Genomic DNA, 14,345 nt, shown 5'->3' on the forward strand with positions numbered 1-14,345 from the left:
TTTGGGCGACTACGTCAAACGCTGACGAATTTCTTTCTATTATCTGCATTCCTAAAAATTTTTGGTAAGTTCATGCACCTGTATTATTTCACGAATTAATGTTGTAATTAGCAAACATTAACATTGAAGGTAATTTGCGTTATGTTGCATATTTTTATCAGTTCGCATATCACGTTTTGTCGACACGTGTAAACGTGTTGCACTGAGCGGCGCTCTCACTGCGCATGCGTGCTCTCTTTTTCTCGACGGAGAGTGAGAGCACCGTGCATACACTTCCAAAAATTATAACAGAAATATATCAGAGCATACTGGATGTGATTCATTTAGTGAATCTTTAGTTTCTATATGAACAAAATGCATCTTACCTATTGCAATAATATAAAATAAGTTCGTTAGAAATATTATTTAAGTATTTAGTGAAATTCTTACATACCTAAAATATATGTTATCAAATTGCTATGCAGTGCGTATGAGTGATTCGATTGTACAACATGTTGTAAGCGCAATGAGTATGAGCAAGTGCATCGATACGTATGAGTAATAAACTTTCAAAGAGTTGTACGTTAACAGTTACGTATACGAACGTGAGTTACGTTATTCTCCCGACGCTTTCTCAGTGTACTCTCCCGCCAGCCGGTCAGCGTATAAGTAGAGGCGGCCAAAGCGGGATGGCCTCAAAACGAACAGAGACATCGAACGGCGAAGGTGCGTGCATCAAAAGTCTCCCCCGTAAAAACCAAACAGAAAAAAGTGAAGAACGAAAATCGAAAATAAACGGAAAAGAAAAGACTAGAAAATCCAAACAAAACGACCGTTTATTTTTTTTTTGTTTTGTGTTCTGAAAGAGACAGAAAGGCGAGCAGCAGAAAGTGATCGAGATGGCGTTCATGATGCCCGTGATGAAGAACAATTACGATATTTACAAGGACACGCGTTCCCGCAAAACATCGGAATGTTCGAATGCAAGTAGTAACGGTACGACGGCTTTGGCTACCGCTATTGGAACGCCCGCCCAGGGACAACAACAACTGCAGGGGAATCAGCGACGTCGCAAGGTGTCCGAATGCAAGTCGGAGAGCTTCGCCACCTCACCATCGCACGGTCAATTGGGCGTATCCTCTGCACATCAAAGGATGCAAATGCAGCGCTGCCACAGCTCGCGGGCATTTCCGCGCAATGCATCGCGCAGTTCGCACGGTTCGCTGCAGCAAATGGTGTCGCCCACGCGCAGTAGTCCACCCAGCCGATCGAACACCGCATCCGCACTGGAAAGGCAGGCGGCCGCGCAGGCAGCGGCTATTAATCAGAAGCAACAGCAACAACAGGCAGCCGCTGCAGCTGCTGCAGTGGAATCTTCCAATGACTATACGAAGTTCCATTTGCGTTTGGTCGACAAGCTGCGCAAGTCCTTTCGCAAGGATAGCGGTAAGCGGTCATGAGAGCAGCGCAATCACAGCAACAACAACCAAAACTACGACAACAACAATGCCAGCAGCAGCAGCGTGGCGCTCCTTTCCATTGCCCACAACAACAACAACAACGGATCCGGCTGGAAAGTTAGTGACGGTGCCGATGCCATTTCCCGAGGAAGATCGCCTGGAAGAGAAGTGGGAGAGCGCAAGGCTGCCACGGCCGAGGCACTGGAAGCGTGCGAGAGAGCAGCAGAGGCGGCAACACCCAGAGAACGAGAGAGAGGCATGGTCAGTCGCTTGGGTAGACGCTTCCGGCGTTACTGTAGATTTCTGGCCCACTCTCCCCATAGAAATGGTGCGGCGCCAGAGGACGAGACGGAGGCGGAGGTCAGCTCCTTGGAGCAACTGACCGGCAGCAGGAGCAGCAGTCGCAGTCGCCGACGGCGCAGCAGCAGCATTGGAAGCGCCGGTAGCCGGCTGAAGATGCGACTGCGGCGCTGCACTTCGTCACCAGGATAAGAGCGATATGGCACTGCGTCAGAGACGAGAGAACGAGAGAGAGAGGACAGACTGGCAGTGAAGTGCAGAGAAAGAGAGTGCATTGGCGTAGCCAAAAGGGGGTCGGGTCACAACAAAAAGTCACTTAACCTAGTTATTATTTCCCCCCGTGAAAAAGATATGTGAGTTGGCGTATATAAAGTTGTTGGCGCAAATTTGTTTGGGCATAATCTACATAATCTAGACCTAAATCAATTTCGGTGTACATATGCAAACTACTTAAATATCTATATACACATATATGTACAAGTTAAAGTCCCAAATGTATAATTACATTAATTATATGTATTTATGTATGCCAGGCTTCCAAATAGAATATAGAGCATAGAACCTATCCCAAAACCAAAACCTCTCCAAATAATTCAAACTTTTTTTGTACCTGCGGTTTCGCGACAAGAGGAAAACAGAGAATTGCAACTGCCAATTGCATTGTATAACAAAGACCACATCAGCAACAACCCACAACAAGACAAAACACTTAAAAAAATAACAAGCAACCAGAAAAAGAACCACACGGATTTTTACCCTTCATTTTATAATTACATAATTACGAAGAGCAATTGACAATATACTTTTAAAGGCATTGCGAACAAGAAAAGAATAAATAAATAACAAAAAACACATCTAAAAAACAAAGCAGCTGAAAACAGACTTAATATTATCGTATAACATATACACACATGTACTTGTACGTAAAGAAATATATACATATATACAAAAATGTACCTAGACGACAGCTACTTTTAAGCAACAATTAATGTTATTCGTTTTTTTTCTTAGCTAGTAATTTTGTAATTACACAAACGTACACGGCAAACGAGAAAAGGAAAACTCTGACAAAAAAAAACAAATAAATAAAAAGTAACGAACTATATGGAAAGAAAACCTAGATATGTATGTAATTTTATTTGCACGCGAAAACATTTAAATGTCAGCAGAGGGAGCGAGACAGATGGGGAGAGAGAGAGAGATTGAGAGGGAGTGAGCGAGAAAATTGCAACTGCAGCCAAGTGCGCAGAAAATGCGTTCCGTGGGGGAGGGGAAGCCCCCAATTCGGCCACAATTAGACCCACGCTCACCATCCCACTCGCGCCCTTTGGCCTCTCCCTCGCACACGCCACTCTTTATGGGAATTAGGCATGCGGAAGCAGAAGAAGCGCAGCGCGAAGAAAGGCGAAAATAGAAGAAAGAGAGATGGGCGCCACAGTGATCCCCTGATAAGTAAAATTAGAACCCAATATATGTATATAGTAAATGCCAGGACCAAGTGAAATTCCAGTCTTTAAGATATCAGTATATAGATTTATCATTTCCCTTCGATGATCAATTGAATACTTCCTAACGATATTCATATTATAACAGATCTTATCACTTGTTTAATAAATCTAGTTTTTGCAGTACAGAGAGCCACAGTTAGGAGTTAACTGGGTAGTAGAGCAGACTAATTTTTCAATTGGGCACTTAAGGTTCACTGGCATAGTATTTATATACCTGGAACCCCCCGGAACCACTGGGATTTGTTTTGTGCTACTTGAAAGCCCAGTTGCAAAGTCACTGAGTATCTGGCATGTTTCACACCGAATCCCATATACCCGAAGCAGAAGAGGTATGACGATGCTGCAACCTTGACCTTTGGACGCAGCAGCGACGAATTGAATAGCCCGAAACAATTTGGCGTGTGTCATATAGCTAAAATCTTGTGTTGTACTTGTGGGGATGCTTTCTATGCGGCACCATGCCACACATTTGAAATCTAGGCGAAACCTACACACATGGTTAGAAATGTGTTCATAAACATTCTGCGTTTCAATTTCAATTAACATCGAGCGATGGTACGAAATATATGTACAAAGATATATATACTTGTATGTAGATATATTATTTCTATACATTTATGTGAGTCGGTGGTTCTTTTTCCATTGCGATGCGTTGACGATTTCACATTTTCGATTTTTTGTGATTTGCGCATCTAGTATTTCAATCCCAACTTAATTGAATGTAAGTATAAATAAAACTAATAACAACGGCAAAAGTTTAGTGCAAATACAGTTGCACTTGATTACATATTATGCAATTATTGTTCTTAAAGATGCAAATGTAATCGAAGTGCTGCAATGAAATAAATTATATATCGTCTTAAGATAAATAGAAAAGCAAACCAAATTTGCTGTTCGCCTTTTGAAATTCCGCCTCTTTGAAATCAATTTAGATCTATGCATAGTTAGTTGCCTTATCTGTTTGTTTATTCCTGCATTTTGCCTAGTCAGCTGTTATCATTTGATATTCTGGTGTTTACTGGATCCGGTTCGAAGTGGTTGGCCGACAGATTTTCAACTTCACACGGCTGTAAAAGCCGATACGCACTCGGACATCTAAATATCCGGCATAAATATATCAGATAGACTAATGTTATGCATTCATAAATGTCATCTGTATGATTTAGGTTGTTGCTTTTGGGGTAGACGGATGAATGGCTGTATAACGTGCCATGTGCTGTCCATTTGACTTACATTACTCAGATATGGTTGTGATTTCGATGCAATGCTGCTCACACATGTGTAAGCAGAGATTTTCCTGCCTTGTCATCCGTTACATAACAATTGTTGTTGGCCTGCGGTTGTGCTATTCCTTTCTCCAATATCAATCGAATACTGCTATATGTATAGATATCTTCCTTCCCATTGCAATTTCCCAGTTGCCTGCTTGTTTTCTACATTGTCAGCATAAACAACACACTCGATGCATCAACAAAACAACAAGACACCCTAATTGTTGGGGAATGTACATATGCATGTATCTACTGTTGGTGATCAGAGAATCAAAACATTTTGTTAGCATCAATTTTGTGTTGTACACATGCAACATCGTACTTCATTGTTCTTATAGATGGGGAGCTGAAAACCCAAAGGCATTTATGCCTTTGTATTATTTGATGCAAGTTTTTGGATAATGTTCCAAGAAACAGAGGCTATCAGCTTTTCATTGTACATATTACAAAGTAAATCGTTTGTTGGATATATTAGTATTAGTATTATATAGCACAGGGCATACCGTTTATTCGGTGGTCCGTATTTTTTACTATTTTTATGTATTCTAAGCAGGGTCTTTACATTGTTTTTCTGCTGCTTAGTTCTAAGTTCACTGGTTCTCTTACAAAGAATTTTTGTTTTTGCTACTGTAAGCAGAAGAATCTGTTCCCCACTTTTCGATCTTTTTTTATTCGCTGATTTACGAATCACTTGAAGACGAGTGACAGGCGGTAAGAAAAAGAGGATGGAAAGGGAATGGGTGAGGAAACTATTGTGTTCTCTATGTTTATGCGAGGCAACAGGTTTTCATTGGAATTAACCCCCTACAGCCCCATCGCCCCTCCATTTTTTGTTTTTATTGTTTTTTTTTGCGTTTGCGTTTTTGAGCTGTGCGCGTGCCGCATTCAACGTGATGCTGAATTGAACATTTATTGAACAATTTCCAGTTCGATCCTCTTATAAGCGCGATACAATGAGATGCCGCCAATGTGTGTGCTGTGCCGCTTAACCCCTGGTTACCCCATTCCCTTCACCAAGCATAGAGTAATTTGATTACGTGGGTTCAGTTTTGCGGTTGGTCAGCTCAGTGATTATCTAATTGCAGAGTGTAGCAGTTCCTCAAAGCAAGCACAACGGGAATTTTTCTATTATGAATTTTCCTTACTTAATGTTTTCCCACCTGCGTGGATAGCCGTTGTTTACGTTTCGCGTGTTTTAATCTTTTGGCAGCCCACATTGTTTACCCCGATCTGTTGTTTAGCCCAAGATCAAGGTGATGTTGCCTAACCCGAATTCCATTGACGTCACCGCGCATCGGGCCCAAAGGACCAACTAACGGGGCTTATCCTGATGCCAGGGGTCAAGGGTGAGTTGACATTCGTTTTCATTATTCACTTTTTTTTTTGCTCTTGCCGACGACAACTGACGACGGAAAACGGACGGAAAGTGGAAAACGAGATAAGCCCACTTAAGTGTAACCAACGAGGATATACATATGTATATGTATGTACGTAACGTACGAATCTTGAGTAAAGAATCCTTTAAGTTGTAACGTGCCATGGAGTAGTCAATTAAATACTATACATTTGCACTCTGCAGATATTTCATGGTATATTTTATAGATATTATATATTAATTTTTAATATATCCTCTTAGTTTTACTCAAATGTTGTTTCCTAAATGGCTTCCCTGCTTAATCTTTTCCAGCCTAATATACATACATACATATATCATTTTAATGTGATAAACCCCAGTCACGCGCCTCTTTCCTGTTCTGGTTCACTCCATCGATTGTACATATGTACAATCAGGGATTGAATTAATGTTCTCAATTGAACAAACCGACAAAAAACGTACAACAAAAATGCCCATCTGCATTGTCAGTGGAAAATTCCCAAAATCTCACTAGAAAGGGACGGCAAAAGAGAGCAAGGATTACGGCGGGCGCTTCAGGGGGCGTGGCCGGTGGCAAAGGGCGCAGCTTTCGCTCTGCTCATCGATTAAACAACGCGAATGGCGGACGAGGAGAAGGACGCAAATAGGGCCCATTATCCTGACCTAGTCAAAGTTCGCCTCTCTCGCGCTCTCTTGGACGCAGTGACATTTACTCTATGCCGTGCTCTCCTGGTCTCTCTCCCTCTCTCTTTCTCGCCATATGCGTAGAGTGGGTGTCTCAAAAGGGGGTTGCCCACCCCAGCCACATCGCAAAGTTCAAACCTATTACAGTTATTTAATTATTGCATGTCAAAAGTGCATGTTTTAGTATGCGCCTTTGCATTTACCTGTGCATTCATTTAATTATCCTGTATATGCTGACAAAAACTTCAGTAACAAAATGAAATTAGCAAGCTTTTTGGTTTTATAGTGTAAAATTGACCAGTCCATTAGTTTAAAAAGGTCAAAACACCACTGATTGACGATCGTGGGATGGGCAAACTTGTGTGGAACATAAATTGTGTATGGCCACATTGGAGCTTTTGTAGCAGATAAGAACTGTAGATTAAGCCACTGAATGAGATCCCCTATAAAATGTAGAGATGCCTAGGCATATATTTATTATGCCAATTAAAAGCAGACGGGTATGTCTTTAAGAAAATAAGGTGGATTATTCGAAATACTTGTACCGAATCATCTCTTGAAAGTAAGTAAAAAGTTCTGAAGTAATGTATGGATACAATAAACTCCTAAAGAAACTGTTTCAACCACACCCATGCCAATCCTGTTATCCACTTTCCTCTCTCCTGCCCTCCTCTCCACTTCCCAACCTCCTGCTCTCTTTTTCTGATTTTTTGAAACGTGTGAGGCAGCACGTAGCCAAAAAAGCTGAACAGGGGGTAAGTGTAAGCCGGCTTTGGTCCCGTGACCCCTGCGACTTGCCTTCTGGACCGTGTCAAGGACATTCACCCGTATCGTGCGTTCGATTAACGGCATTTATCGATTTCCGTCCAGGTGTAATTTCCATGTGACACTTCCCGGCGTTTTCATTGCTCGCAATTGCAGTCAAAGTGCAGGTTGTGAGAGCAAACATTATTGCCCAGGTGAAAATGAATATTACAACGTTTTGGCCTTGGCTTCAACGCGGGGTCAGTGATTCCCCTCTGGCTAGCGCCCCTTGCCCACACAACTGACTTGTTGTTGTCTCGTTTACACATAAAAAACAGCACTTATGGTTACATTTACATATTTACATATTTTTACAATGAAATTTTCGTAAATCTTGTTTCACTTCTTGATAAATATTGGATATTTTCACACAAAGTTAAATAATTCATTTAATTTGTTTATTTAAGGACCAATTCTTGCAGTGCACTTAATCGCCTTGTCTATTTAAGCGATTGGAAAACAAAAACGTGCTACGACTTGGAATGCGAAAGGAGAGGGAAAGAGACGAAGCGAAAGAGAAGAAGACCGCAAAAGGCATCGAAGCGAGCGCGGCTTAAGAACGTGTGAGCAAAACAAACGAGCCGAGGGAAAAGAGAAAAACAAACGCTTCAAGTGAAAGTCGAACACAAAAACAGAAAAGGAGACAGAGAAGGCGAACAGCAAATTGGTAAGAAATGAAATTGAAGCCAAGTTGCTCTTCTTTGGTATGTTGGTCACAACAACAACAAGCAGCGACTGCGACGCCGACTGAGAGCCACTGTAAACACTTAGGGTGAACCTTAATAGGTAGAGCGCACCTTAAGATCACTTTTTGTTTAAGACAGTACCCCACACCTTCATATTAAGAAAGTATATATAAATTACACATATAATTACACGTAGACCCTCCTTAAATAATATCTAACTAAATATAATCTTATATACATGTAATTATGCATAAGCAATGCATTTCGAGACCATGAAGTAGTAAAGAAACGGTAAGACTATGCAAACGGATTATACAAAATTAATGGCAACACTGCGTATAAGTGATTACTAATACGCCCATGTTCCCCAATTCCGTATAGCTCTTCTTTCTATAGAAATTACTTTCTATGATGTTTATGTCTATAATGTTTATGTCTAAGCTACAAAATGTTTAAGAAACCTACTCACAGATGGCAATGAGGTCCACCCTAGTGCATTTGCAACGGCGGCAGAGGCAGCATGTTAATAACAGACGCCTCGGAATAATTTTTTTCAGGTTATTTCTGACGCGTTAACACGGCTTGGAACCGCTGGAACTCAAGCGCGGAGCAATTGGACTTCACGGCAGTCAGTTGGCCAAGATCGCGCGAGAGGCTTAGACACACGGAGGCAGTAGCCCAGTAACTAGACTTTCAGATCACCCGTACTAACTGATCGAGCAAATATAGTCGGCCGCCCCTGGGAAATGTGCGAAATCGCCACCTGACTGGAATCCTCCGAAAAGTTTTCAGTTTCTAATACCGCAGCATTGCAAAAAATATTTTTGATTATACAGGTAAGTCTTTGGTGGGCTAATGAAAGTGAAGTAATTTAATACCTAGGAATAAAATCTTTAAAAAATATAGGACATTTAGTCAGTGCCTTTTACAAAAATGGAATTGCATTTCGCTTTGATAAATCAATAATATTTTTGGCTGACGGAAAAAGTTCGGGTGTTAATTCCATTACCATAGAGAAAGTTCTTAAGCTCGAAATTTGGCCGACTTACACACATTCCCTTAATTCAATTATATTTATAGTTTTTATAAGTTTTTATAAAAACCAGGTGCAGCTCAATGTTAACCAAATTAAACGAATTCTCGTACTTAGCATTCCAATGCTTAAACGATAATTTGAATTGAATATAAGATAGCTTAGAATAGTTTATGAATTTGTAATGGGGTCTGAAAACAACTACTAGCTATGTTTCCAATACCAACCGGTATCCAAAGTCTAAACGCTACATTTGATTGAGCCATTTTAAAAAATGCCTGATTATAGACAACACTGTAATGTCATGAAACTTAACGACTTTTAAACCTAAAATGATTTGCTAGCAGCGAGCAATTTAAGTGAATTACGAGAAACCAGTTGCTCAGGTGCAAAACCACTCGAGATTTCGGGGTCAGGGGGGCCTTCAACTTGGTCACTCCCCTCTCAGTGGTAATCGTCGCCTCTTGACTTATTTCTCTTGTGCCCAACCCTTTTTCGTTTTAATGGGCTAACTCACAACTTTCTCTTCTTCCTCTCTCCGTCTCGCTCTATCTATCTCTCTCTCATTCTTGTAGAATTCGACTGAAGCCGAAGAGAACAACAGCAGCGAACCCGAGATTCAATATAGAATCCATCGCTTAGCCAGCTATGTCGGAGGCTGCCACGCCCCCAGGATCAGTGCCAGGAACAGTATTCCCACCTGGTTTCGATCCCACCGCCGAATCGGTGGAGAAGACCCTCTGCTTCCGAGGTTTCTGGGCCTGGTTCGTGCTAATACTGCTGATTGCCCTTGGCATATCGCTGTTCATGTGGCTGCTGCGCAAGTGCATCCAGGGACCGGCCTACCGGAAGGCCAATCGCATCGATGGCAAGGTGGTCATCGTCACCGGCTGCAACACGGGCATTGGCAAGGAGACGGTCCTCGAATTGGCAAAGAGAGGTGCCCGCGTCTACATGGCCTGTCGCGATCCCGGACGTTGTGAGGCCGCACGCCTGGATATCATGGATCGCAGTCGCAATCAGCAGCTCTTCAATCGCACCCTCGATCTGGGCTCCCTGCAGTCGGTGAGGAGTTTCGTGGAGCGCTTCAAGGCCGAGGAATCCCGGCTGGATATACTGATCAATAATGCCGGCATAATGGCCTGTCCCAGGACCCTAACAGCCGATGGTTATGAGCAGCAATTCGGTGTCAATCATTTGGGACACTTTTTGCTCACCAATCTGCTGCTGGATCGCTTGAAGCACAGCTCGCCCAGTCGCATTGTGGTGGTCAGTTCGGCGGCCCATCTCTTTGGACGTATCAACCGCGAGGATCTGATGAGCGAGAAGAATTACGGCAAATTCTTTGGCGCGTACAGTCAGTCGAAGCTGGCCAACATCCTGTTCACCCGAAAGCTGAGCACCATCCTCAAGGACACCGGCGTAACGGTAAATTGTTGCCACCCGGGTGTTGTGCGCACGGAGCTCAATCGCCACTTTGCCGGTCCCGGCTGGATGAAGAGCGTCCTGCAGACGGGTTCCCTGTACTTCTTCAAGACCCCCAAGGCTGGTGCCCAGACCTCGCTGAGATTAGCCCTGGATCCGCAGTTGGAGCACTCCACTGGTGGCTACTACTCGGACTGCATGCGCTTTCCCCTGGTTCCGTGGGCCCGGAATATGCAGAACGCCGACTGGTTGTGGCGGGAGAGTGAGAAACTGGTGGGTCTCCCACCACTAGAGCCACCTCCAGCTGGCCAAAACCCCACCCAGAATGGCAATGGCACTCAAAACGGTGCTGCCAGTGGCAATGGTAATGGCAATGGTAGTGCCAATCCCGTTTCACGGGAAATGCAATCCGTCGAAACGGTCGTGGTCAATCGTTCGTAGTCAGAGTCGTAGTCAGAGTCCTTCATTGGAGTGCGCAGACCTTGCTCTTAATTAAATTCCCTATAAATTCCCATAATATGGCGTGCTAGAGTACCCTTGGAAATACCCAGTGCGGAATGAGGTCGGTTGGGGTCTGATTTATAGAGATACCTATGTATATGTATAGTATATAGTGTTTGGGGAACTATGTTCTGCTGCTTACAATATTTTTGACTTTCACATGAGATTATTGATAGGATTCGATTCCTGAATTTGTATAATCCACATTCCATAATATTTACCAATGCTAAAACTGCAGACTTCCCAGGGTATTTGAGTATTCGGTCATCGAAGTTTGCTTTTGCATACTCTTACATGTTTTTTTTTTGTTTCGCTCTCGTTCTGTACATAATTTTAAGGAAAAGAATTAAAATAAAAGTTAAACCTGACATGCAATCCTGTTTGGGACTCTCCTCTTTCTGTTGCTCTCTCTCTCACTTCGTGTTCAGCCCCCCACGGACTACCCCTCGCCAACAAAAAGGAAGAGCAAGAAAGAAACAATAACAATCAGCATAAAGCGAACAATTTACGACAACAAAGCGAAATCAATGGGAACGCCGACTGCGCTGCTGCGTCCTCTGTTGCAGCGGTCGCTGCCACTGCACTTTCGTGTGCGAGCGAATGGAATAGTGGGGTGAGGGGAGGAGGCGTAGGTGGAGGGAGAGAGCGGGAGCGTGAGTAGGTGAGGTGAGTAAGCCAGGTGAGTGAGAGAGCAAGTGAGTCAGACAGTCAGTCAGAGCGACTGACAGTGGGCAAAACGGCGAAATATTAAACAACAGTTTTTGAACCTACGAATAGAATTTCCAACTTACATACATAGATACATAAATATTTATGAAAACTAATCCCCTGCAAAGCAAGTGTTCAATACACTTTCAAACACAGAAACACTATACGAGCAAGTGCACCCACTGTGCACCTGTTCGCTGATCCACATTAGCCATTAGCATTAACGGAAATCACATAAACCCATATAGCGTGCGAGCGAGAGGGGCCGAGGTGCCAGATGCCCGGTGCCAGGTGCCGACTGGGTGCGAGCGAGAGCCCAGCAGTGCAATTAAACCCATGCAGGCCCAAGGGGGTCGTTCTGGTGCGCTGGCAATCGGGGTGAGCCAAAAAAGTGAAAATCACAGAGTCCGTCAATTAGACGCGGCAAATCTAAATGTAACGATCCACATATTTCATGCACTTTTAATGTTCTCGCTCTGGGCAATTACTTACCAACTTTTGAAGTATGTACATACATATAACACCATTTATGGTGTTATGGCTCCAAAGTTGCCTTTAAGTGAGTACTTGCTATGTATATTTGTACTTGTTCTGTTTTGCTGCATTCTTCAACTTCAAAAAATAATAAATAAAATAAATAAATAATCCATAAAAGAATTAAATAAAAAATAATACAAATAAATAATAAATCAAATGAAATGAATATGAATACCGTAGGTACGATTCAATTCGGGGCTTCTGGGGTTAAGTAAATTACACGAAAAATTGCAATGGAAATTTCCACTCGCGAATGACTGTCTTTTCATTGCGTACCACCCCTTCGGCGCCCAGACAAGCACCCCAAAACACCCACAAATCACCCCACACCCCCTTCCCTGTGAACAGCTGTTGCATTCGCTGAAACCTCGGCGCCAAGTGAATTTGATCGATAAGAGGCGCAAAATGAAAGGCGAGAAGAGCGGGGAAAACTTTTGTGAAATGACGAAATAATATATGTAGCTGGAAAATGCTTGAGCAGAAAATTGAGTGCAGTGACTAAAAATTGATATTTAACTGGTGCGGTTGAGGGGTAATAAATCAAAATTGAAACAGGTGTTCTGCCACCAAAATACTATGGCATTTCATTTTAATTTCAGCATTTCCAAATGTCTGGAATTTTCCAGAAATTACTGCTAGCATTTTGCTGCTTTGCATTTAATAGGTGCTCAATCAATATCAGTCAATCATTCAGTCAATCATCGTTGGAAAGCAATTTAAAACTGTTAGTGAACATGAAATGAAATTGAATAACTTATATTGCAGTTTTCTCTTTGACAACTTTACAAAAAGGTAAAAATAAGTTGATTCTATGAAATCGGGTATTCATAGCATTGATAAGCCAAAACTGAGACCTTCTCCAAAGCACGTTTTCGAATTAAATGGGTATTCAACCCAGTGTTCCTCTTAAGACTTGAAATTCAAATCGATATGACGATGGAAGATTAAAGAAACTTATGCTTACGTAAGCACAAGCTTCGCATATATGCTCAATTTTACGATGTCTGCAGACTGTAGAAATTTGTAGATCTGCCAAGTCAAGCAAAAAGAGGATCTTTCCCCCAGAGGTTTTCGCTGTAAGTGCACGATAAGCCTAAACTATAACCTACCACAATTTCCTTATCAGCCGATAAATATACATATATTCCTTTGGCAAATAAACACGTCATACGTGAACGATTTTAAAGCAGCGATTGTTGTTAGTCTACTAACTAAATAAAACCGCAATATTCAACTTTAGATTCCCTATAACTCTAGATAGAAAACAACAATATGAAATATAACCTTCTTTGTAAAGCGTAATTTATTCGGATGCAATTGGTCGTTGGTATTCATTCATCTGGATGAAAACGTGATTGCCACGTTGGGCTCAATCTGTCACAGATTCGCATTTACATTTATATTTATGTATGTATACTTGTTAGCCACTCAAGCGACCAGAAACCGATGATTGGGATAAATAGGGAACTTTGGAATTTTGTGCACTCCACTGACGCAATTGGCTTTGGATATTTAGATAGCAATCTTGGTGCTCATGTGATGGTGCGTCATTGGTCCTTTTCCACTCCATGCAACTATTTTTGTTTACCTTCAATTCCGGTATCTTTAAACGACAAATAGATGATTGTTCTTCAAGATTGGATTTCACAATAATGTAAAATAAGGGTTTCTTCTTCGATTACATATTATTATAATCACTCTTAGTACTCAAAGTTTTAGGGTTTTCTGCTTTTTAAAACCATATGCCATGTAAGATAAATATTTAACTATTCGAGTAAAAATTGCTAGGCAAATAAAATTTAGAGGCCTAACGAAGCAAAAACTTTCCATTCATGGGAATTCGCTGAATGATCTTCAATTGGCGATCGGCTGAGTCAGTTACGAGCTTTTCCGACATCGCCGATCGCTCGTCAATCGGTGATAATTGGTTCAAGGTCGTTTTGGGGGGTGTAAAGAAGCGACACGCCCGCTAATAGAAATGCCGTGAAAAACAAAGCAAACCCTAAGTGCAATTCCACATATAGCAGCTCTAATTTTAGATTCGCTGAGGCGCTGGCAAATTTTTTAGTAATCA

The 14,345-nt window shown here is 42.1% G+C and overlaps 2 protein-coding genes across 2 annotated transcripts; both read left to right on the forward strand.

Annotated features, from left to right (window-relative positions):
* Window positions 1-638: 638 nt before the first annotated feature.
* Window positions 639-2,861, forward strand: LOC6551252. The gene has a single exon (XM_001978404.3). It carries the CDS (start codon window positions 879-881, stop codon window positions 1,437-1,439), a length of 561 nt encoding a protein of 186 aa, XP_001978440.3. The 5' UTR covers window positions 639-878; the 3' UTR covers window positions 1,440-2,861.
* Window positions 2,862-7,243: 4,382 nt separating this feature from the next.
* LOC6551253 (retinol dehydrogenase 12) lies at window positions 7,244-11,320 on the forward strand. The gene is made up of 5 exons (XM_001978405.3): window positions 7,244-7,332; window positions 7,448-7,536; window positions 7,789-8,048; window positions 8,625-8,903; window positions 9,676-11,320. The coding sequence occupies exon 5, from the start codon at window positions 9,749-9,751 to the stop codon at window positions 10,964-10,966; it is 1,218 nt and encodes a 405-aa protein (XP_001978441.1). The 5' UTR covers window positions 7,244-7,332; window positions 7,448-7,536; window positions 7,789-8,048; window positions 8,625-8,903; window positions 9,676-9,748; the 3' UTR covers window positions 10,967-11,320.
* Window positions 11,321-14,345: the final 3,025 nt, after the last annotated feature.

This window comes from Drosophila erecta, unplaced genomic scaffold, assembly GCF_003286155.1.
Source record: "Drosophila erecta strain 14021-0224.00,06,07 unplaced genomic scaffold, DereRS2 tig00000126-arrow-pilon, whole genome shotgun sequence".
NCBI classification, from domain to species: domain Eukaryota; kingdom Metazoa; phylum Arthropoda; class Insecta; order Diptera; family Drosophilidae; genus Drosophila; species Drosophila erecta.

Bases quoted from the DNA above. Each gene is read 5' to 3' on its own strand.
- LOC6551253 (XM_001978405.3), top strand. From the start codon at position 9,749: ATGTCGGAGGCTGCCACGCCCCCAGGATCAGTGCCAGGAACAGTATTC.
- LOC6551252 (XM_001978404.3), top strand. From the start codon at position 879: ATGGCGTTCATGATGCCCGTGATGAAGAACAATTACGATATTTACAAG.